The sequence below is a fragment of the Sinocyclocheilus grahami genome, unplaced genomic scaffold (genome assembly GCF_001515645.1).
Source record: "Sinocyclocheilus grahami isolate Dianchi unplaced genomic scaffold, SAMN03320097.WGS_v1.1 scaffold526.1, whole genome shotgun sequence".
Lineage (NCBI taxonomy): Eukaryota > Metazoa > Chordata > Actinopteri > Cypriniformes > Cyprinidae > Sinocyclocheilus > Sinocyclocheilus grahami.
Window position 1 is genome coordinate 910,807 of NW_015505705.1, and position 23,559 is coordinate 934,365.

General features: G+C 38.7%; 1 protein-coding gene across 1 annotated transcript in view; it reads left to right on the forward strand.

Annotated features, from left to right (window-relative positions):
• LOC107555129 (T-lymphoma invasion and metastasis-inducing protein 1-like) overlaps nucleotides 1–23,559 on the forward strand; it is a 51,147-nt gene that overhangs the window by 19,213 nt on the left and 8,375 nt on the right. Inside the window, exons 2-15 of the mRNA XM_016237829.1 lie at nucleotides 975–1,067; nucleotides 2,226–3,165; nucleotides 4,022–4,502; nucleotides 5,233–5,405; nucleotides 6,021–6,245; nucleotides 6,955–7,140; nucleotides 9,405–9,551; nucleotides 9,731–9,805; nucleotides 11,312–11,482; nucleotides 13,106–13,210; nucleotides 13,915–13,996; nucleotides 14,084–14,170; nucleotides 16,074–16,286; nucleotides 17,585–17,712. Coding sequence (XP_016093315.1) covers nucleotides 2,236–3,165; nucleotides 4,022–4,502; nucleotides 5,233–5,405; nucleotides 6,021–6,245; nucleotides 6,955–7,140; nucleotides 9,405–9,551; nucleotides 9,731–9,805; nucleotides 11,312–11,482; nucleotides 13,106–13,210; nucleotides 13,915–13,996; nucleotides 14,084–14,170; nucleotides 16,074–16,286; nucleotides 17,585–17,712 — 3,003 coding nt within the window. The 5' untranslated portion in view covers nucleotides 975–1,067; nucleotides 2,226–2,235. The remainder of the gene's footprint in view (nucleotides 1–974; nucleotides 1,068–2,225; nucleotides 3,166–4,021; nucleotides 4,503–5,232; nucleotides 5,406–6,020; nucleotides 6,246–6,954; nucleotides 7,141–9,404; nucleotides 9,552–9,730; nucleotides 9,806–11,311; nucleotides 11,483–13,105; nucleotides 13,211–13,914; nucleotides 13,997–14,083; nucleotides 14,171–16,073; nucleotides 16,287–17,584; nucleotides 17,713–23,559) is intronic.

Sequence of the window (23,559 nt, forward strand, 5' to 3'; positions counted from 1 at the left end):
TTTTCTACCGCTGCAGCTCTCATGTACACAAACAAACAGCCGGCTGTCGTCCTGAGAATAGAGATCATCAGATGGGTCTCTATCTCTCACGTTATTGGCCTTAAGGTCTTGTTGACCCTTACTGCTGAAGCTGGATGTGATCCAAACACATGCACACACGCTTCTGTTACACTGTTTGAATCAAAAACCCTGTGGCAGTAAGAAACAACAAACAGGTACACAACAAGAACATTACAATAAAAACTAGATTTGTGAGGTTTTTTTTACATGTAAACTTGTCGCCACAATGCTAGAGTGTCACTAATGTGGTTGCATACTAGTCCAAGTCAAAAGAGCTTACCTCAAGTCTCTAGATATGTCTTGAATATGTCCGTCTATACAAATTTAAACTAATCCAATGTGGTATCACCACTAGAAATTCTTTCTCTTCTTTTTCCCTATTCTCTTCCTCTATTTCTGTCTCCTGGTTACTGGCACAGTGACCGTGTCATTCTGAGGCTAATCCATAAAGTGCACTTGGAGTGTGTAGTCTGAACTATCTTCCCATATTTATACCTGCTGCAGTATGAAGATGAGACTTTCTCTCTGCTCTTCTCTCTGGATTAGAAGAAATTAGGTCAGATTGGCATTGAAGAACATATAACTGGGTTCAGCTTTAAGCCTACTGCTGGGTACCCTTGATCTTCTGCCATAATTACTGTATTGTTGGCTTCTTAAGGAACTGAGACGAAAATTCTTCCTCTTGTGCAGCAGTGAGGGTGTGAGAAGTATTGCTGTATAAGTGTTGTGCACATTTTTGTGACCACACCTTGGAACAGGTTAGCTGTCATGTTTTCATATGTGTCTTGTAATCCAGCCATCTCATACTTGGAAACCCAAAACCTCTTAAATGTCTAATGAACAACTATCCTTGTCTCTAGACTTAATCTTTTTCTGTTCCTTTGTTTAAAATTTGTGTTATGCTTCTTTTTCAGGGAAAACTGCCATAGAGCTGATCAGGACCATGAGGTCAATAAATAAGAATATGGCTGTCTGGAAATGCATCTGATCCACTGGTTCTGCCTCAGGTACTACTGCCGATCTTATATACATGATGTCATGTACTAAAATGATAGAATCATGTTTTTGAGGCAGCTCAAAACCTAGTGAGCTGCCTTGCTGCCGATTTCAGCGATTGAGTTCAACAAAGCTCATTAGCATGTTGCTAAGTTAGCGATATGATACTGTAAATTGCAAGAAATTCAAAGCACTCATAAATATTGGGCAAAATTATGCAATTCAATCAATATTTTCAGTAACATAAACTGGATAAAAGATAACTGAATCAAGTATTTACCTAGTACCTAGCCCAGTGTCTGGAATTCAGTTTTCCCTAAAGCTTATCACAATGGGAATTAGAACGAGAACATTATGGGATTGGCTGTTATTGGTTGTGCAAACAAGATATCAAGAGCAATTATAAGGCAAGATGATTAACTTACCTTCTGGGACAGCCTTAATGTCGGGAGTGTGCCTATGATGCCTTAAAATGCTGCTTCTTTAAGTTGTAGAACAGAGCAAATATCTCTCATGACTATTCCCCTACAAATATTTTTTTTAGATGCCAAAGTGATTTAATAAAAATAATTCTAGAAACGGTACACTATGGATTTCTATAATTAATTCCTGTTTCTTTCTTATGACTAATTTGTCTGAATTTTACTCTAATTGAACCGTTCCAAAAATTTCAAGAGGTTAGCTGAGATACACAAATGGTGAACTCTCTAATGGAGGTCATTGTAAAAATCATCTGAGGTTTCACATCTCACTCCTTCGCTCACTCTCTCGCTTTGTGTCTTTGTGTGCGTCAGAGATATTTCTGGCATCATGCTCTGGTCACATGCTATTCAGCTCTCACTTTTAGAGATGGTGAGACTGAATTTCACTTCTGTGGGTACATCCTCTTTTATTCTGTTGCTTTCTTTTACTGCGCTGTAAAAATTCTTAACATTTAACCCCTTGCATGGACTCAGCAGGGAGGAACTGCTTTGGAGCTACAAAGGTCTCTAGAAAGCATCTTTGGAAGAATGTGGTGTTTACTGGGCAGTCAGGTTTGAGAGCCCCAAAAACGTGCAAATCTGTCTTTGAAATGTCACACAGGCATGTACAGACATCTTGCTAGTAATTGGTGCATCTTCATCTGTGTAGGCATGTTATATATCTAACCCATGTTGTGTCTTCCATAGAAGTTAAACCATGGGAAACATAGAGAGCCAAAATGGAGACCACGCCTACTATGGTGAGGGGCAGGGCCACCTCTCACGAAAGCATATGACCCGATCTCTTCGCATCTCTAACAAGCAGTCTCGACGATCACGTCACACCTCATCCAGCAAGGCTGAATACCGCAACTCTGAGACCAGCACAAAATCCAGCAGCACCCCTTCCATCCCACAATCCCTGAGTGAAAATGGCCTAGAACCTTTCAATAAGAATGTTTTGGAGGGCTATGGGGGTACCATTTGGGTGGACCGGAAGGCCATGAACTTGCGGCCGATGTCCTTCCACGACAACATGGGGGATCCAACCACCACACCAGGTTCTGAAGATGGAGTGGAAATGGACACAGTGGTGGCTGACGGTTGTGATTATGAAGGACTTTTCACAGGTGAGGACACATATCTGCAGAGGACCAGAGATGGTCCTCAGGAAGGTGGCAGTTTCAAGAAGAAGCGCTCCAAATCTGCTGATATGTGGAGAGAGGATTCCATGGAGTTTTCCCTGTCGGATCTAAGCCAAGAGCATCTGACAAGCACAGAAGAGATTATAGGGACAAATGAGAATGAAGACAAAAGCTTCACTAACTGTGGAGGACGCCATCGCACCTCCAGCCCGCGGACACTTGAGTCTCACTCAGGAGAGAGAGCCAACTCTTTAGACGAACTTTGCACACAGAGACTACCTCCTCTTCGTGGCTCCCACCATCTCTATAACGGTCACAATCCTGAGAGGACGGAGGGGGGCGTAATGAACGGTGAGATCTTGTCTCCTGCGGAGGAGGAAGGGAACGGATATGGAGCATACACTCTTCCTTGTCGTCGTTCTCACTGCCTGTCGGAAGGACTGTCCAATCACCAGACTACCATCTGCTCACGTATGCAGGGACGGCGTGCACAAACAACACATGTGAGTTATACCTCTGACACAGGGTCTTTCCACATCCTCTGAAAATAAAGATCATTATTATCTTCAGTGTCTCCAGACTGTTATGAATGTTTTTGACCACCTTGCCTATTTCCGAGCTTCTAAACTTCTCTAGTGTCGTACATTTATTATAGAACCTAGTGGGTAGTTTAAAGTAGTTGACCAATAAATGGATAAAGAGCAGTTACCTTATGGGATTCTCTGAGGAAAATCTTTTATAATTTCAAGTCTCCTCTACTTTTAGCTCTAATACAATGTGAAAAATAAAACTCTCTAGGGTCTTTAAAACCAAATTCAGATAGCTTTTAATTTTCACGTTTGTGCATATTTGATGTGATCTGAACTGTCTTTGGTTGTCAAAGAGCTTCCGACTTTGAAAGGTCTCGGGGGACACTTCAAATGTTCCCTAAGCCATGCTCATGCCTTTGACAGCTACTTTGGACACCTGCTCAGAGCTCTTGAGTGTTTTTGAAACATGATATTTCCCATGATCTACCTGCGAGGAACTTTAGTGTTTCTGTGTTGGCAAAGGGAAGCTGCACTTTCTCCTTAGCATGTCTTCCTCTTTCTGTTCCTCTTTCATGTACAGGTAAACAAGTTGGGAACAAGCACAGATTAGTCTCTTTCTTTGTATCTGTCAAAAGGGGAAAGAAAGAAGAGTCATTTAGCAGCTCAATGGAAGTTAGTTTCTATTAAAATTTTTATGAAATGTCAAACTATTGTTTGGGGTGAAATTCGGAAAAGGAATTCTTGTTTGGAGGGTGTCCCATATGATGGGCTGTACCTGTAGAGGGAGTGACATCTTTTGTCTCTAGTAACCTGTTCTGTTTGGATGAAGGATATCACGGCCGGTGAGGGCAGTGAGTATGGAGACAGCGGTATTGACGGTGGTGCAGCTGAAGTCGAGCATTCCTCACGCCGTTGCAAGACCATGTCTGCGTCCTTCTCCGTCTACTCTACTGCTAGCGGAAGCATCTTCGCGGGAAGCGACAGTGGCAGTAGCAGCGGAGGTGGAGGAGACCGTGAACGTCAACCGGGTGGAGATCAAGGTGTATACGAGAACTTCCGTCAGGAGCTGGACTTGAACTCCCGACAGACACGGGAATGCCTCGAGGAGGCCGGTTCGGCAACTAGCGATGAGAGGAGCAGTGGAACGCTAAGCTCCATTTACCCCTCAGACATTCTGCTTAGCATGGTGCAGGGCACTGTGCGGAAGGCCGGCATGCTGGCTGTGAAGAACTTCCTGGTGCACAAAAAGAATAAGAGGGTGGAGCCAGCAGCAAAGAGGAAATGGAAACAGTACTGGGTGTCACTCAAAGGTGAGACTGAAGCTATATTTGGAATAGCATATTGCTACTCTTACTATTTCTGCTCTATCCACCTTTTTCCTGAATGCAAAACTCTTGCCTGTTACTCAGGGAAAAGGTGGATATAATGTGTATATTGTGCATCATTTACCTGAATGACCTCTTACATTTGATCAAATGGGCAGTATACAGCAAAGCACACTTCACTGGGTATTCCATCCCACAATGCAATGCATTTTACTTGATCTGATATTTTGCAACTCCTTGACCCCGCACCAGTTACAAAATATCATGCACCTGCTATTTCACATCAGGGTAATCCCACCAAACCCTAATACATTTATTTTCTAACTCTGAGCTTTTGATTCAGGCTGTTTGATGTTAGTAACCTTGCAATGACTATTCAATCACAATCTAATTTCATGCTCTGGGCCATTTCTTGCCGCAAATGTTAATGTAAAAAGAACACAAAATAGCATCTGAGACATTACAGATCATCATTTGTGTCAGGAACATAACCAGGTTATTCAAACCTTGTGCTGTCTATTACAACTAATGCAGTAGATATAACTCTATAATAATTATTACTGCACTTTCCAGCCTCCTTTAGCCAGCTCATCATCTTTTTTTGTGTCATGAAAACCTTCATTAATTTATTTGTGTTGATTAATCGAATCCTGAGACTTGTTTTACATTTACAGTTCCGTATTTTCTGAACTTCCTTCTCACTTTATCCTCCCAGGATGCACTCTGTTTTTCTACGAAACGGATGGACGTTCAGGAATTGACCACAACAGCATCCACAAACATGCAGTCTGGGTGGAGAACAGCATGGTCCAGGCTGTCCCAGAACATCCCAAGAAAGACTTTGTGTTTTGTCTGAGCAATGCACTCGGAGATGCCTTCCTCTTCCAGGTAAGACATTTTGAATTTCGAAAGATTATTATTAATGTGATTCCACTTACTCTTATGAACTTGAATTCTTCAGGGTAGCATTTGTAGACTTTGGTAATGCTTTTGTCCATACATTTATGACAACCTGAAAAGAGTTGATATAGAATTGTCCCACATCAATGGTCATGGTCCACTGTATCATTCTGAATTTCTGTCTGAAAAGCACCTGAGTTATAATATATGAGTGTCACAGCAAAGGATCTGAATACTTAGGACCATGTGATATTTCAGTTTGTCTTTTTTAATAAATCTGCAAAAATGTCAACAATTCTGTGTTTTTCTGTCAATATGGGGTGCTGTGTGTACATTAATGAGGAAAAAAAATAACTTAAATGATTTTAGCAAATGGCTGCAATATAACAAAGAGTGAAAAATGTAAGGGGGTCTGAATACTTTCCGTACCCACTATATATATATATATATATATATATATATATATATATATATATATATATATATATATATATGGAGTGCCAAGTTTTAGATACTGTGCCTTAAGTTTTACCCATTGTAGCTGAAATGCCATTGGGCATCCTATAATGATAAGAAATAATGTTCTTGTTCACTTCGTTTTAGACATCAGGTCAAACGGAGCTGGAAAACTGGATAACCGCCATCCACTCAGCCTGCGCCGCGGCCGTCGCCCGTCAGCACCACCATGAAGACACGGTACGATTGCTGCGCTCTGAGATCAAGAAGCTTGAACAAAAGATCGACATGGATGAGAAAATGAAGAAGATGGGCGAAATGCAGCTCTCTGCCATCACTGATGGGAAGAAGAGGAAGACTATCCTAGAGCAGGTATGGACTTGCCGCGTATGCATTTCTTATTTTTGGAGGATATTAAATTGTGCTCATTATTGGAGAGTCGGTGTCGTCTAGAAGTAGGTTTAGGTACCACTGGTTGGACAGATATTTCCACCCAAAAAACAAAGCCATTGGATGAGTCAATTCATAAAAAATAAATAAATAAATAAAGCAAGCTTCGCCTTAGGAATTTTAATCTATTAAACTTGACCTATTAACACGCCCTGCAGAAATGATCATTCAATAATTGTTTAATTTGTTTATTAGGACACGTCAATTATACAGTTAACTGACTCACAGATTTGGTGTTTCTGACATACAGTAACTGTTTTTGTATGTCTGATGCTACTGTGTATTTGACTATGTCTGTTTAATCTCTAACTGACGTGATTTGATTGATCTTACATAAAAGATAAGTGTAAATATGTTTTTGTTCACTTATTGTTTATGTAATGTACTTGTCTGTTTATGTGGAGGTGGGCTTACTCCTCCATGGTCTCTAAATAGACTCAGGTCATGCTGGTTTGGAGGAGGCCTGCTGACTAATGATTTATCCCAGCATTCTCCTCCAGTAAACAAAACCGTATTAAAAACACTGCCCACAGTCTAATAGTCAGCAGCTCAAGGGCCAAACAATAAGTGCAGAGCATGTTAAAATACTGACAAAGCAGAAGAATTGAAATCGTTCTTTCTTTTTGTTCAGATATTCCTCTGGGAGCAGAATTTGGAGCAGTTTCATATGGACTTGTTCCGGTATCGCTGTTACCTGTCCAGCCTGCAGGGCGGCGAGCTTCCAAATCCAAAACGCCTACTCGCCGTTGCTTCCCGCCCCACCAAACTGTCCATGGGTCGTCTTGGCATTTTTTCAGTATCATCCTTCCATGCCCTGGTAGGACACATATATTTACAAACATCCACACTCTCAAAACGCTCAGTATCATTGCATTATTCCCTATTTCTCTCTGTTTCGCACATTTACACTTACTTTCATTCACACTCAGAATCAGAATCAGAATCAGAAGAGCTTTATTACCAAGTATGTTTACACACACGAGGAATTTGACTTGACGACAGGAGCTTCCAGTGTAGAAGAAAGTACAAACATAGTGCAGACATACATGATAGTGTAGACATACATAGGAATAACACAGTAGGGATGTAATATAAAACTAATATAATAATAAAAAATATATATATTTTAATTAAAAAAAAAATTTGAATAATGTACTATATACAGAAATAGAAGTATAGGAAAAAATTTAATTGTTTAGATAAGGTCTGAAGCATGTTTGTTAATACCCATTTCATTTTAATCCACTCCGCAAGAACCCGGGAAGCTCTGAGCTGCCTGCCAGCCTGTTCTTGGCCTGAGTCCTAACAGAAACTGCATAACAAAACATGCTGTCACAATCGTGTTTTTGTCATTCCTGTGGTTCAGCAGAGAACGGACTGAATGGCGTAACATGCAGCCGGTGGACTGCAACTGTCACCTCAGCAGAGTCACAGTGATGCGTGGAAATACAGCTCCCATTTAATTGCGTAATTCATTGAGTTCCTAGAAAACTAAACCAAGATTGACGGAAAATCAGTGACGTTTTAAGTAGTGAAAAAGGGAGCATTTTTCGTAAACGGCACTCAAGCGGTAGATCAATAACTGTCTTCCCTAAATTTTCTTTGAGCTATTTTGCCACTTAATTTGTGTTTCTAAAAGCATCATCACTAACCACTACCTTAAACCTTAAATGTCTTCATAAATGTTCCTTTCTCGTTTCTTCTCTCTTTAAAAATATGAAACAAGCCACAGAGTTTTGTACTTAAACACTGTACCGCAGATGTCCCCTAAACTGCTAAGGTTTTATGTCTATGGAAACTCCTCCATGCAGTCTGATTACTGAGGAAATCCTTAATGACTTCTGTGACACTAATGTTTATTATCCCAGAAATGTGAGTGTGGTTTCATGTTGGGGTGTGTGAACAGAACATTTCCACACCATGTCAGTTTATGTGTACTGCTTCTGACATGGTGTCAGAATTTTTCACATCACCGATCGTTATTTGAAACCTAAAGGCAAAGGGATGTTTTTCCCCCTCTCTTTCCTGATCTTTTGTCACAGTGTCACTGAGGCCATTTGTAATCAATGAAGGCTAAAACCTCCAGGCGGAATAAAGGCCTGTTCACATCAAGAACAATAACTATAATTATATTAGCGTCCACACCAATGCGAGCTGCAGTTATGTCCGACGATATTGTTCTTCTGTGTCATTATCATTATAGTTGTGGTGTGGATGTCTTCTCATGGAATTAGAACAATTTTGACCCTGGACCACAAAACCAGTCTTAAGTCGCTTTGGGTATATTTGTAGCAATAGCCAAAAAAACATTGTATGTGTCCAAATTATCGATTTTTCTTTTATGCCAAAAATCATTAGGGTATTAAGTAAAGATGATGTTCCATGAAGATATTTTGTAAATTTCCTACTGTAAATATATAAAAACTTAATTTTTTATTGGTAATATGCATTGCTAAGAACTTAATTTGGATAACTTTAAAGGCGATTTTCTCTGTATTTAGATCTTTTTTAGATTTCAGATTTTCAAATAGTTGTATCTCGGCCAAATATTGTCCTATCCTAACAAACCATACATCAATGGAAAGCTTATTTATTCAGAGGATGTATAAATCTCAATTTAAAAAAATTTACCCTTATGACTGGTTTTGTGGTCCAGGGTCACAATTATTAAAACTGTATTGTTATCCTTGGTGTGAATGACCCTTAGGCCATATAGTCTTCAATAAATCTATATATCGTGTGTCACTTAAATGTTTAATATTAGTGTTTGCTGTACAATCATGGGATTGGTGAAATATTTAAAGTGAGTGTTCACCCAGAAATGAAAATTATTGTAATTTACTTGTTCTCACATTGTTCCAAAGCCAGACAAATCCAAAAGGAGATGTTTTGAACAATGTTTGTGCTGCACTTTTCCATTAATTTGAATTTTTGAGTGAACTGTCCCTTTAAAGTAAGTGAACTATCCCTTTAAAGATTTCCTCTATGACAAATGCCAAATGGTTTAAAATTATCATCACATGTGCTTGAAACTCTCTTAGATGTTTATTGACTTTCTGTATGCATATTTGTGTTGGACAGGTGGCAGCGAGGACGGATGGGGGAATTCGGAGGCGTAACCAGGCCCTGTCTCGTTCCTCCAGTAAACGAAAGAGCCGTTTCTCCTCTCTGTGGGGTCTGGACACTACCTCGAAAAAGAAAACCAAAGGCAGACCCAGCATCAACCAGGTTCACATCTGCTAGACATCTGCTACAATCTACGACATTACATATTACATGTGTTCAACAGAATGAATCACTGTTTATTTTTCATACAATTTGTAATAGTTATTTTGTATGTGCTGTAAGTGCATTCAAATACCTTCATTTATGGTGGGTCCCAACTGAAGTTTTTGTCTTAACCTCAGGTGTTTGTAGATGGTGAAGAGTCAGTTAAGAGGAATCTCGAGCACATGTTTGAGGACACTGCAAAGGAGACACTGGTGAGGAGGACACTAACACTTCCCAGAATGCTTTGCATAATTAAAACTGTCAAAGAGAATGGTGTCAGAGGCAGAACGCATAAGAACCGAGATGTTAGGGCTGTGTGGAACTCCCAAAGGGAGCTGGAAAGAAGCTAGAGAGAGTTAAGACTCCCAAGCTGGGATGTAGGGCCTCGGGGAGAAGCGGCGGGAGGCCTGGGCTCCTCTCCCACCCGGCACGTCCATTAACAGCCAGGAGAGGAGGCAGATGGCGGGTGTTTTGGGAGGGGAGCGTGTGCGCGTGTGAGTTGAATGAGTAACAGAATGTTGGAGTGTTTAATGTATTTTCTGCATGTGTTTGCCAGTATGTGAGTGTGTTTAAGTCCCTCTGACCCATTTCCCGCTCTCCTTCACCATGTGTGGGCTTGCTGTCTCTCCATGATGGGGGACCACCATCAAAGCTACTCTGCGGGCAGATTGTTGAGGGGAAGGGGAGGGTGCTAGGCTGTCACCCGATAGTGTGGGATAAGCTATCTGAGCCAGGCAGCATGCCGTCACTGACAGCTGGCCAGACCCGCTGACAGACCCAAGAGCCCTCGAAAAACCCACAATGAACATCCCTGCCGGTACACGTCAGCTCATCGATCACCCGCCATGACATCCAACAGCGCTGTTGTCAGATAGGGGCGCTGAGTATTGTGGGGAGCTTGCACATTGCTGTGCTTGGATGCCAAGCTAATTAGTCTCAGATTAGATATCATCACATTGTCTGCTGCATCGATCCAGACAGCTCAGCTTAAGTGTGATAAGGCCGATTTGTGCAAATATAACCAGAAAACCGCCACCTTTGTAAATCTGCATTCAGAGGTTTGTGTGATATCTTATTGTGGTGTTCACTTTTCTCACATATTTTAGGTTTCATTTGAAAGGCAACGTGAAATTTACCCTATTTTCTTTCTTGATGCACAATCCTGGTTTTATTGTGCATGCTTCTTTAGTAGTGATAAAACAAAAAATAGTTTTTGTTTTCTTTGATTTTCCTGGCTAATTGCTAATGTTAAGCAATCAATCCAAGCAATTTCTGATGGATGAAATCAGGTTCCATTCTGTATTTTTAAGGTCTCACAATATATCAGCAGTAAAATTATTATCTCATATCAGAGTAAAATAAGCAATAAGAAAATAGTAAAATATAAGTATAAAAATGTAAAATATAATTCCAGATGTGCGTGATATATTGGTATCGGTCTGATATGTAAAAAAGGCCATAAAATATTATATATAGTAATATAATATACAGTATATATATATATATATATAATACATACTGATATCTAATGTTGTTTTTTATATTTATTTTAAAATAATTATTGGTCTTGGTATAGTTTGCATAGCAGTACATCACAAAATATTTTTGCTCAGAAATACATTGCATTACATACAGTAAGTTAAATGCATTGTGAATACCATTTCATGCTGGCATTAAACACCTTCCTAAATAGCTTGTTTCTTTATTTCTTTTAACAGAAGAACCAAGAGGGTTTGGTGAAAAGTCTCACCCAACACAAGACGGACAGTGAAGTTTGGGTCCCCGACTATCTCACACCATCCTGGGTCTCTTTACCTGATGATCGGCCTGTGTTGGCTATCATACAGCCGGGGGAGACGACCATGGAGGCCCTGGAGGCACTGTGCAAGGTAAATGTTGTGTGTTCTTGCAAACAAAACTATTCAAATCAAATACATTTCCATGTGACTGTTTAAATCCTGTCAAACTGAAGTTCCCAGAGGCAGGTATCATTGTCCAATATAATAATATTGTCCATTTTGCTTTCAGCTAACATAATTCCAATCATAGTTTCATATTGAACAACAAGTTTCCCCCAAAAAATATAACATAACATTATTTTAGTTTATTCATAGCAATATAAGTAATATTATATATGAATACAGAAAAAGTAGTTTACACGTTTGTTTGTGAACCATGATATAATGGTCATCTGAAACCTATTGACTGGTGGTTGTTTGTCTCCTTGCATGTGTCATCTTTTGTCCTGAGGCATTAGCAACAAATACGTCAGCTGTGCCATGTGTTTCTTTAGCAAACAAGATCCCAGTTTCACTATGCTGTCATCTTGCAGCCCACTAGCAACAATGAACAGGATATTTAATGCCTACATCACGTCAATATCATAAAAGCAGAGTAATCTTATGATTTGTCCATGGCTAACATCTCATGTAACTCATTTCCTGAAAACACGAAACTCACCCTCCCATCTTTTAAGGTTGAGAAAGTGCTAGAACTTACTATTTCTCAAGGCAAACTACTAAAGTGTCAGTGGATTATTTCTTCTTGTGGTTATCTTCCTGTTATCATTCTGCTGTAGTAGCTCTAGGCCTCTTTCCTTGTCCGTTCTCAGCTGCTATCACTGCAGGGTGTTCTAGAATGCTCTTATCCACAGTTCTCGTAAATATGTCCACAAGCATTTGTGTAGAGAACACACACTCACGTCCTGTTCACATTTGAATGCCAGTGGAGCAATCACTGTCCGGTGTCATATTTATGATTCATCTACATGCATCTTTTTAGATAGCCTGCAGCGTAGCATGAAACATAAAGAATTATAAATAAATTAACCTGCAAAGTGGCTGCACTAAATCCCAGAAATGGTTTTCTGTCAAGTCCTGAAATAAAATATTAACCAATTCGCACACTGGCAAACGTAAAGTTAACATCCTTTGTCATGGACACATGCATTTTAAGACGGTCGTAAGTAACTTCAACAGATTAAATGCTGAGGTTTATTGCTGAATGTTAATAGTCTCTCGATATTTATTTAGAATTCCTTATTCATTAATCTCTTCTTTTTACAGCTCTCTGGAATACTTTATTCTGGTTAGTCAACTGCAGCATTCTGTAGTCAAATATTTTTGTATAATGACTATTAAACTGTACTGTATATCTGACTAGCTTCATGTCTTATAATTCACTTCAAATTAATATTTTATTACTTTTTTATTTATTTAGGAAGTAACCCTCTTGTAAGTGGGATAATGTACAGTCAGCCAATCAAAAATACATATAGAGTATGGTATAGAGTTTAGTACTAAATAAAATATAATATCATTTCATTTCATTTCCCGGCATCTTTTAGCAAAGAAAGCATCTATAACCACAATGCATAATTTTTTTAAATATTATATTTTATTTCAGTTGTTTATTTTATTTCATGTAACTAAAATGTTTATTTAAGGTTTTAGTTAACTATAATAACTCTGAGCAATAATATACTGTACATACATATAATGTTTTTTTTACAGGCTCACAGACTAGAACTTTCCAAGCACTATATACAGCTGAAGTTCCTCATTGACAATCAAGTGCAATTGTACGTCCCCAAGCCTGAGGAGGACCTCTGTGACCTGGTGAGTTCAACAAAAAGAGCCTGTCAGTGTCCACACATGTCCTGGACAGCTAAGAGCGTTTAGCGGTCACAGTCGCAGTGTGGGGTGAATTTATTAGACTGTGACGGGCTCTGCAATGGGCCACATATAGTTTAAAAGTTTTGAGTTCTGACTGCGATATAGGTTAAAGCGAGTCTAAACTCTCAGACAGTGTTGAGGAGCCTGCTGCATTTTATGAATTATGTAGAAGATGCATGTACTGCATAATGTACTCTGAATAGTTCTTCTATCCCCTAAGCTGTGTGTGTGTGTGTGTGTGTGTGTGTGTGTGTGTGTGTGTGTGGAGTCTGGGGAAAACCACCTCTGACTATGCAACCTCCAAAGCTAATTTACTTTGCTGTTTTTTTTTTCATGGTCGTTCTTCTAAGATGACAGAGAGTCTTTGTGTTTTCCATGTCTCCTCTCATCTTTTCTTTTTCTCTCTGTAGAGACTTGACTTTCTCTAACTTTTACTCTCCCTGAAATGATCAAAGCCCCAGTTTTGTCTCAGGCTCTCTTGAGAATTAGCTTTTTTTATTTAGCGTATACTGTATACCTATGCCATAAATTTCAGCAGACTAAGACATTTTCCATGATGTATGTGAGCTCTTTCTGAAGTCATACTGTAAATGAACTGTACGTCCATAGAGTGCAATCAATATAAGTCTCTCTCTTCCTTTTTTCAGCTCTACAAAGAAATCGAAATTTGTGCCAAGAGAACCAAAGTCCTCCAGTTTGACAGAGATGAGTCCTGTGCCATAGGCTACGGTAACAATGCTGTTCAGTTTATATCTGATTTTTTCCTGTTCTTTGTTTCTTTTTTCAGTTATTTATGACTCTTTCTCTCTTCTCCAGGTTTCTCAGTGGCAGTAGTAGAGGAGGACGGAGGCCAACAGCTTCATATCACTGATGTGAAAGCTGGAGGTCTGGCATTTGCCAAAGGTGTGTGATGGAACTCAGCAGATAGCAGTTCTTATACAGCTCAGTTATATACAGTGTTAGGGAAGATACTTTGAAACTTTAGCTTGTCATAATTTAAAGTCAAGCAACTTTTGAAAAAACTAATTTCTTAGGGTATTGTTTACACAACACCGATGTACTAAAAATGGAAACTTTTCCTTTGTGTTTTTGACGTTTCACGTACAGACGACAACTTGTCAAAACAATCCCACACTCTCGTTCTTGTAATTTACACAGAGATGATAATGGTAAAATTTTCAAAAGTTTTCATTTTCAAGCCCCCAAAATGCTGTTTCACCATTTTGAAAATGGTGGTGTGTAAATGCCTTACAAAAAAGTTCCTATATTACTTTACTGCCTCTATTTGGCAGCTCTTCAAATCAAAACCTTATGCCTCACTTGCAGTAGTCTGTAAAACTGCTGCGAAATTAGCAGGGGAATATGCAGGAGTCTGAACAACTGCGAGGACTGACCCAAATCTCCACCGGACTGGAGGAAAATCATTTAAAAAGCTTTCACATGAGCACAGGATTACCAAGAGGAGCAAATTAAAACTATTACGCACTGCCAGTGATATCTGTGCCAAGCGAATGCGTTCATTAAGAGCAGCCTTCAGAACGGTTTCAGATTCTCTCTGTTCCAGTAAGTCTAGTTGTTCAGTATCAGAGTATTTTAATTAGCGGTGCTTGCTAAGATAAGCATCGCTATTATTATTATTGCTCATACTAAGGGTTAGGGATTTGTGCTAAACCCCAGAGTATAAACTTGAATGTACAGTACACAATCTGCATAGACTTTCCCTGCTGCAAAAAAACAACAACATTTAAATTAGACTAATGCAGTTCTTAGCTGGCTTCCAGCCTGACCAAACTGGTCTTTAGCTAGTTTAGCTGTGCGGACAGCTGGTCTGGGAGACCAGGCTGGTTTAAGACTTTTTTTCAGCAGGGTTTTGTTTCAAAATTGTTAGTAATTCTACCCAGAAGGCCTTGCAAAAGTGCCAGTGTACAAGAAAAGGCTTGTCTGGATGAATAGTAAGGTAGATGGATACAAACCCAAGTGGACAGTTCGAGAAGCAATTTTTTGGGGGCGGAGAAGAATATGCCCCAACAAAGCATTGGCTCATTAAGACCATGTGCTGTCCAAACTGAATGAAACGAGTGTGTGTGAAATACACACGGTCAAAATTTGCTGGAGGAAATACTCAAATTCAGGACGGTTTGGACGCACAGCACTGGGGGCGCTTGTTGATGACATCACCCCAACATTCATCATCACTCTATGGCCGGGGGCAGAGCCGAGCCGAGCCATCCAATAAAAAAGCTTTATTACAGCCGACATTTTGCTTCATGTAAAACTGGGTCACACTTCAGGCAGTGTGTGTGTGTGCGCGCGTGCATGCATGTGTGTAAACCCATACAGCATTCATAAAAGCTCAGGAACAGAGAGAAATATTTAGTCCCTGCAGGAACATGGGCATCAGTAATCAATTAAACTGGCAGTCTCACCTAATGAGCATTAACTGAGCTATTGGAGGCTAATTGAGCAGCTGATCTTTTATTGATAATTAAGAGAGAGGGAGTCAGGTGGTTGGGGGAGGAGCAGATTAGGGTCTTTCTTTGTTCTCATCATGTACAACATACACAACAAATCTACTTTTAAACATGTGAATAGTAAGGCAATAATAATTTTATAATTTAATGTGGTTATATAAGTAATTTACTTTATGTATTAATAATTAACCTCTGACAGCATAAAGAGTTGTACTTCTGCAAGAAAACAAGATCTTGAGAAACTTTTGTATGTTGACTGTGTGTTTAAGTGATGTAATTATATTTTGGGGTTACAAACTTGATTTGAGCTTTTGTTCAACATTGTGTGTGTTCAGGTCTGCGAGCAGGTGATGAGATTCTGAAATTGAACAGTAAGCTGGCGAGTGTGTTGGAGCTAGCTGACATGCAGACTGCGTTTTCTTTGCCCTCTCTCACCCTGACTGTCAGCACACTGTCTGCTACCGATCCTCACCAGCTGTGCCAGATGCCTCCCCACCGATCGGACGGGGCGCAGGACGTCTGCACTGACATCTTCTCCCAGAGTCAGGGTAAACTTCATCACCGCTCTCTTCTTTTTTTCATATATTTGCATATTTTATTGTCATCAGTTTTATTTGGTGCTGCTAGTAGAAGGGAGATTGCTCCACCTTTCAAATAATTTTGTTTCATAGTTTGAGATTCAGAAATCATTAAAATCATGATTTTTATGAAAATCTAGAAGTTGATTATATCAACATGCAGTAATTCTAGAGATACACTACAGTTCAAAGGTTTGGAGTCTGTAAAATATTTAATATTTTTGAAAGATGTCTCATGTTCATTAAGGCTGGGTTTATGATAAAAAATGCTGTAAAAACAGTTTTGAAATATTATTACAATTTAAAGTAATTATTTTATATTTTAATATGAAATTTATTCCTGTCATGGCAAAGCTGAATTTTCAGCAGCCATTACTCCAGTCTTCAGTGTAATGTTATTTTTGTATAATTGATTGGCTATTATAGTTTTTTTTTGTTAATATTTTGAATAAATGTTTTAATTTCCTGTTTTCGTAAATTGCTTGTGTGCTTGTCTTTTTTTTAATGTCTTTATCATTTTTATTAAGTTTCAGTTCATGTAGCTTTAGATATTATAGTTATTTTTATTTTGTTTCAGTTAATATTTATTTCAAGTAATAAACATTTTAATGTTTTTTCTTTAAGTTATTGATGATAACTTTGCGTCAGTGTCACATGACCCTTCAGAAATCATTCTAATATGCTGATCTGGTGTGCAAAACATCATATTATCAGTCTTGAAAACAGTTGTGCTGCTTAGTATTTGTTGTGGAAACGGTGTTACTTTTTTTCAGGAATCTTTCTCTTAAAACAGAAATCATTTGTAATATTATAAATGTATTTACTGTCAGTTTTAATCAATTTAATGCATCCTTGCTGAATAAAATTATTATTTATACAAATATTATACATTTATAATGTTTTAATATAATTATTTTATATTAATTAAAAAAAATATATATATACATGTATATACATATACAGTGTGTGTATATATATATATCTCGGTTCTTAACTTGTGAAGCTCGTGTCTTGTACAGTCCTGTAGCTCAGTGGTTCCCAACCCTGGTCCTGGAGGCACCCCAACACTGCAAGTTTTGCATGTCTCCTTAATCAAACACGCTTGATTCAGGTCATCAGCTCATTAGTAGAGACTCCAAGACCTGAAACTGGCGTGTCAGAGAAAGGAGACATGCAAAATGTGCAGTGTTGGGGTGCCTCCAGGACCAGGGTTGGGAACCACTGCTGTAGCTCATCCAGTCCCTGTCTGTCTCCATTGCTCCCTCTAGAGGACATCCTGGATGAAAGTCTTGTCCTGGTGCTGCACAGCCCTGATGTCACAGGCGACGACAGGGTAAGCCTAATGGCTGAGAGCCCTGCTGACAGCCTAGAGGATGAAACGGGCTCAGCACACAAGGTTAGAGACCACCTGCTATGAAGATCCATCAAAAAATTATCTGCTTGAACTGTCAACACTCTGTCTGGCTGAATTGAGCTTATGGTTTTGATTTACAGAGCTTGACATCCTAGTTTATTTTGTAGCTGGGGCTTTTAGTGTTGTTCTTGCATCTGGTGTCCTCTGCTTTTATTTGAGGTGGGTAAAATATAGACTCTTTATTTTCTGAGATGAAGGGTGTCGTGGGGTCAGAGGCTGACAGAAATCAGATGGCTGGTTAAGAGCTTTGTGTCATGTGATTTTAAGTGACCTTTGATTTTAAGGCTGCGTTCAGAGACGACAGCAGATGGGAAGACCAGTTTTCTTGCCTTGCGGTTCTTCACACGTACACACACTCATACTCTCACACAGAGGGTAGTGATGACATACAGTAGTCTGCTTGATGAAGGTCAAGATCATTGATGACCGTGTAACCACTTGCATAATAAAACCTGTCAACACACACTCATGCATATACTGAAGGATCCAAAAGTCTGAGACCACTAGTGAATGTGCTCCCATCCACTTTATTTCACAACATGGAAGTAAGCTGTTTTCTGTACATGCTCGAGAATTGATTCAGTGCTTCTATTGGTAAATGATTAGGACAATTACAAAGTGCAGTAAACGGTAAAAATATTTGAGCTACACATCGGTGTGTTTGATTACGATAAATGTAGATTTATATAATGCCAAATACCAGTTCATCAATATCAGGCAGCATAACTGAGTGATTTTATACAGTCAAAATGCCTCGCACGTTCTAGTTACAAATGGCTGCACCCACTTTTACATAAAAAATAAAAAAACCCTACAAAAATCTTATTTTTATTGTAACTTTAGTTTAATATCATTACATTATTTTATCAGCAGAACAAATTGAGCTGAAATGTTTGCTTTAAATGACAGCAGCACTCGAGCTGCATGAACTCCACAAGTTTTAAAACTTGATCATGTGACTCGGCATGATTTGAAAATGACCCAAAGAGCATCTTGTACTTCAGTAGACAAGTATCTGACTGTTTGTACAGTCACATGATCCATTTCAGCAATTTTTTGTAAGTGATCTAGAATAGTTATAACCTTGATTATTTCCTAATAATTTTGCTCTTTTAATCACATTTCTTTGCATTTTTCAAAATCTTCAAGCTTTCAGTTTATTTCCAGGTTTAAACTGTATTTTGAATCCCAGGTTTTCAATGTGGTCTCAGACGTTTGGATTTGTACTACAAACACACACTTTGCAACTTCCACTCCACACCGCAAGTGTTTTTTTGTTTTTTTCCTCAGTGTAAATGTTATAAAGTCAGTCTCGAGATTGATTTGTCTCTTTCATGACAGTCCACACTTTTCCCTTCTATAGCCTGTTTGCTCGCTCTCTGTTGAACTGTTTACTGACCTGATGTCTAGCCTCCTTTTTTTGGCCTCTTTTGTCTTTGTATGTTTTTTTTATTTTTTTTTTTTTTTATCGGTGTCTTTCTCTCTGTGCCCTTGTCTGTCACACCAACGCTCCCAGCCGGCCACAGTCTCTCTGGCCTGTTCTCCAGCACACCATCTGTTGCAGGAACACATTTAGCACTAATAATTCACCCACAAAACACCACATTCTGTCAGAGCATGCATGTTTGTCTTGTCCCGTTCCCCTCTGTCCCATCCATGTGTCATGTTGCTGAATGAGTTGGTATATACAGTACATATTAACTTTTTGGACAGTCAAACCGGGGCACTGTTTCTCGCTCGGTTCGTTAACAGTTCATGCACACTCCGATACAAAAGAAACACCGTACTAAAATAGTCTGATTCCTGAACAAGTAAGCCAATTCTGTTTAGAGAGTCAAAAACATACAATGCATCCAATATTTCAATATTTATGCCCGATTTCTAAATTAACTACTCTAATGAGCAAGTTCTTTCAAGTGAAACTAGTGTTGTCCGAATCCCAAACTAATGACTCCAAGTCGGTTCTGTAAATGTGACTCAAATCATACAGTGCAACCAGTACAGTCTGATTACTGAATTACTTTTTTTAACCCTTTTTTTCCAGTTAATCAAATACACCGCTCAACTTGTATATTCCAAAACAAATGACTCTTATGAGTTTTCTTTTAAAGTGAATCAAAAACCTCTGTGAAATCTGTGTATCCCAATTCCTGAACGAATGAATCTTATGAGCTTTTTTCAGAATCAAAAGCATAAAGCACAACCAGTGTAGTTCAGTTCCCAAAGGAATTAATTGGATCTTTCAGTGAATCAAACGCATACAAATTATAACTAACTGTGAGATTTAAATCAGCTGATCCACATTATACATTTTGTCACAGGCACTATAAAAATGTAAATTTTAAAAACAAATATTAAGTATTTAAGGCCAGTTATTGGATTGCATTTATACCGTATCAAAAAAAAAAAGCCTGTGTATTTTAAATGGATTTTATTGAAATTCTCATCCTTTCATTAAAAAAAATGCTGCTTTAAAGTCCCGAAAAGATCATTAACCCTACAAAGGAAAATGGAATTTATGTATTCCTTCCTTCCTTCCTTCCTTGGTTCTCTCATATCGCTGCAAAATTTAAACACTTTCTCTCGTCTATTCAGTATTTGAGTTCTTTAAAGCACACCTGAAAGCTTTTTCTTGTACGGTCTGTACTGTACTGTCTATTGTTCTGTAAACTGTCTTTTGTTCTTGAAATGTGTATTTGTATGTGGTTTGACACAATGACAGACATAAAGAAGCTGATTCAGCTGGGCATAATTTATGAGATTAATTTTCTCTCATTCTGTCTTCCCATATTAATCACACGGCTGGTTATCGTTATTATCTCACGTCACTTATGTTTTCTTTCCTTGCTTTGAGACGAGTGAGAGAGAGGGGGATGATGACTTTAATTAGTTCTGCATTCTAATTGCTTGATTATGCACATCGATTTGAATCGCTTAACGCTGATAAATTATGGAGAAACCCGCCGGAGGAAGCAGACAACCTAGAAGACAAAGGACAGGAGGACTTCATTATTTTTCCAGGCTTGATGATGACTGCATGTATCTCTCAGAGGGTGTTGCAACATCCTGCTAAACCCTAAAACTTCTTCCCCTGCCAGTCTCCAGACTTATTTACAATGCAACCAACCGAGCAGTTCTTCCCTGGAGTTATACGAATGAAAAAAGAAATACGAATGCATGTTCATGGATTTGGGCTGTTAACGGTCTAAATATTGACTTTTCACATCAGCCTGGCTTAGCTCTGTGTGTGTGTGTAGAGAAAAGAGAGGGTTTGTACTACAGGATTCTTTTAATCGTGATTGGTTTGAGAATGCACATGATGTATAGCTTTATGCTTGTTACGACATGCATCCCATGAAATCTCCCGAGAAATTTATGGATTTGCATGTTTTTCCAGTCGTAAATGCTCAGAGGTGCTTCAAAGCCGTTAAGCTTGTGTGTAAGGTGAGTTTTGGAAAGAGGAAAAAATTGAAAAGTTCTTCAACTTTGGCATGCAAAACCAACGTTGTTCCGCTTTAAGCAGAGCTGTACTTTCATATTTGAGCCCATGAGCCTTAGTAGCATGCATGTTAAATGTGTGAAAATATTTTTTAAATTTCAATTTAAAAATTTTAATGCAGAGATGTTAAACTTGAGAAAGTTGTAGTGCTCCAAACAGGAAGCAATTGGTACTTGTACTGCAGGTGCGTAGAGCCAGGATGATACTTGAAAATGAACAAGAAGGTGGCTAACCACGCACTGATCCACTCAAGACTGGGAAAGTCTACAGCGCTGAAGATAGCAATGTGCTGAAACGTTTGCTTGCTTGCTCGTGCCCATGGTTTTTTTATTTTTATTTTTTTTATTCACTTGCATTTTGCACGATGCAATTTATAAAATAAAAAGGATGCTTTTGTAGACTTTTCCAGTCTTGAGTGGATCAGTGTGGTTAGCCACCCTCTTGTTCAAATGCGGAGATGATAACCATGGATGTAGTTCCAGACAGTTTTGAAAGTGAAAGCTCCTTTAAGAAATTGAGCCCCGTTTAATTTGTGAAGTCAGTTTGAGAGCCTGATAAGGGCATTTTATTGCTTTCCATGGAAGGAAACATTACTCTTCCTGTCTTCTGTGAGTCTATGCATTGATGAGATGCGTAAACTTAATGTATAAACAAATTAAACTAAAATGGAAGAAAAAAAAATAAGTGGAAGTACTAAAATCACTAAAACTGACACATGAATCAAACTGATGTACAATATATTTCTTTATTGATATAATAAATTATATTTATATATAAATTATTATATATATTTATGATTTTTATTATTGTAAAGTTTTTTTTATATATATATATAATATCATTGTCTTGATATTCATATTTTAATGGTGTTTTTATATATATATATATATATATATATAACTAATTTAAATATTATAATATTAACATGAAATATGACACTGGTGAGCTCATAATTTTATTTTTGAGCAGCTATGATAGGAAATTACTAAGGAAAAACTGGAGTAATTTAGGACATGCTGGAAGCCAGGCTCGAACCTGTATTACCTGTATGAGCACCTCAGCTTAACATAACAAAAACCTGTGCACTAACTGCTGCACTACAGTTCTGACAAGAGCATCTATGTCTAAGGTCATTATTTTCCACACTTTCATCATAGACAAACATTGTGCCACACCTGTCGCCTTGTTCTCGGCATTTTGACGTTTTCACCTGAGAGCTGTGCTTTTCCCAGCTGTGGTATAATGTGATGCTTGTGGCTGTCCCAGTGTCCCCCTCCCCTTCTGTTCTCCTCATCCTGTTGCCGACAAGATGATGATGATGATGATTATTATTATTCTCTCTTGCTCTTGTTCTCTCTCTCTCTCTCTGTGTGTGTTTACTACACCACAGCTGTCAGAACCCCATTCCATCCATCTGGCTAGAAACCAGCTCAGACGAGCAGAAATGTAGGGAGAAATTCTAGGAAAGGAGGGAGGAGGCTGTGTGGACAGGGAAGCTATAGTGGAATGTAGAGTTCATAGTGAAGACCCACTCGGCGTATCTGTTTCTGGTCAGAGTAGCTCGGTTCTCTCACGGTCGGGTAGTGACAAGTTTTGTGCATAAAGATGAGGTGGAGGCGCTTCCTGTGGTTTTATTATGGGTCGCATTGGTGTGACATATGTGGCATTTAAGGGGCAGAATGTCTGTGCTGTGGAGACACAGGAGCTCCAAACGCTCCTCAGAGTCCATCTATGACATGCTGCAACTGGTGAGCTTGAGTGCGTTTTCTTTTTGTGTGTGATACTTAATCAGCATTACATAACAGTTCATGGGCTCTGTTTTATAACACTCTGTGTCTGTCAGATTTAGTGGATTAGTGTTACGTGTAAATGTTTAGTATTGTGCAGAATGGTTTTCAAGTGTTTAAACTGATGTTCTGGGTTAAATACAACTTAAGTTCTATAATGACGGCAGTAACCCCTTTAAATGATGTTTTGTCCCTCTGTTTGTAAAAAAAAAAAAAACAATTAGCAGTAACAAACTATCACAGAGTTTTAATAGTAGTAACTGTAGCACATACATTGCATGTGTTAGGATGGGACTGGTGTGATAAAGTCCTTTTACGGTGCAAACTAAAATTGTATCTAGTTTTTCAAATCACGATATGACTAATCAAAGTTAATTTCGCTTGGGTTTTTGTTTAAAAAAAAAAAAAAAAAAAGTGATGTAACCATCCATAAAGTAATGTTTACACAGAACAGATTCAACCAATTGGAGTTATGCCAGTAGTGTGTAAACAGAAATCCCCCCCCCCCCCCCCCCACCCCCCGCCCCGCCGCCTCTGAAAAAC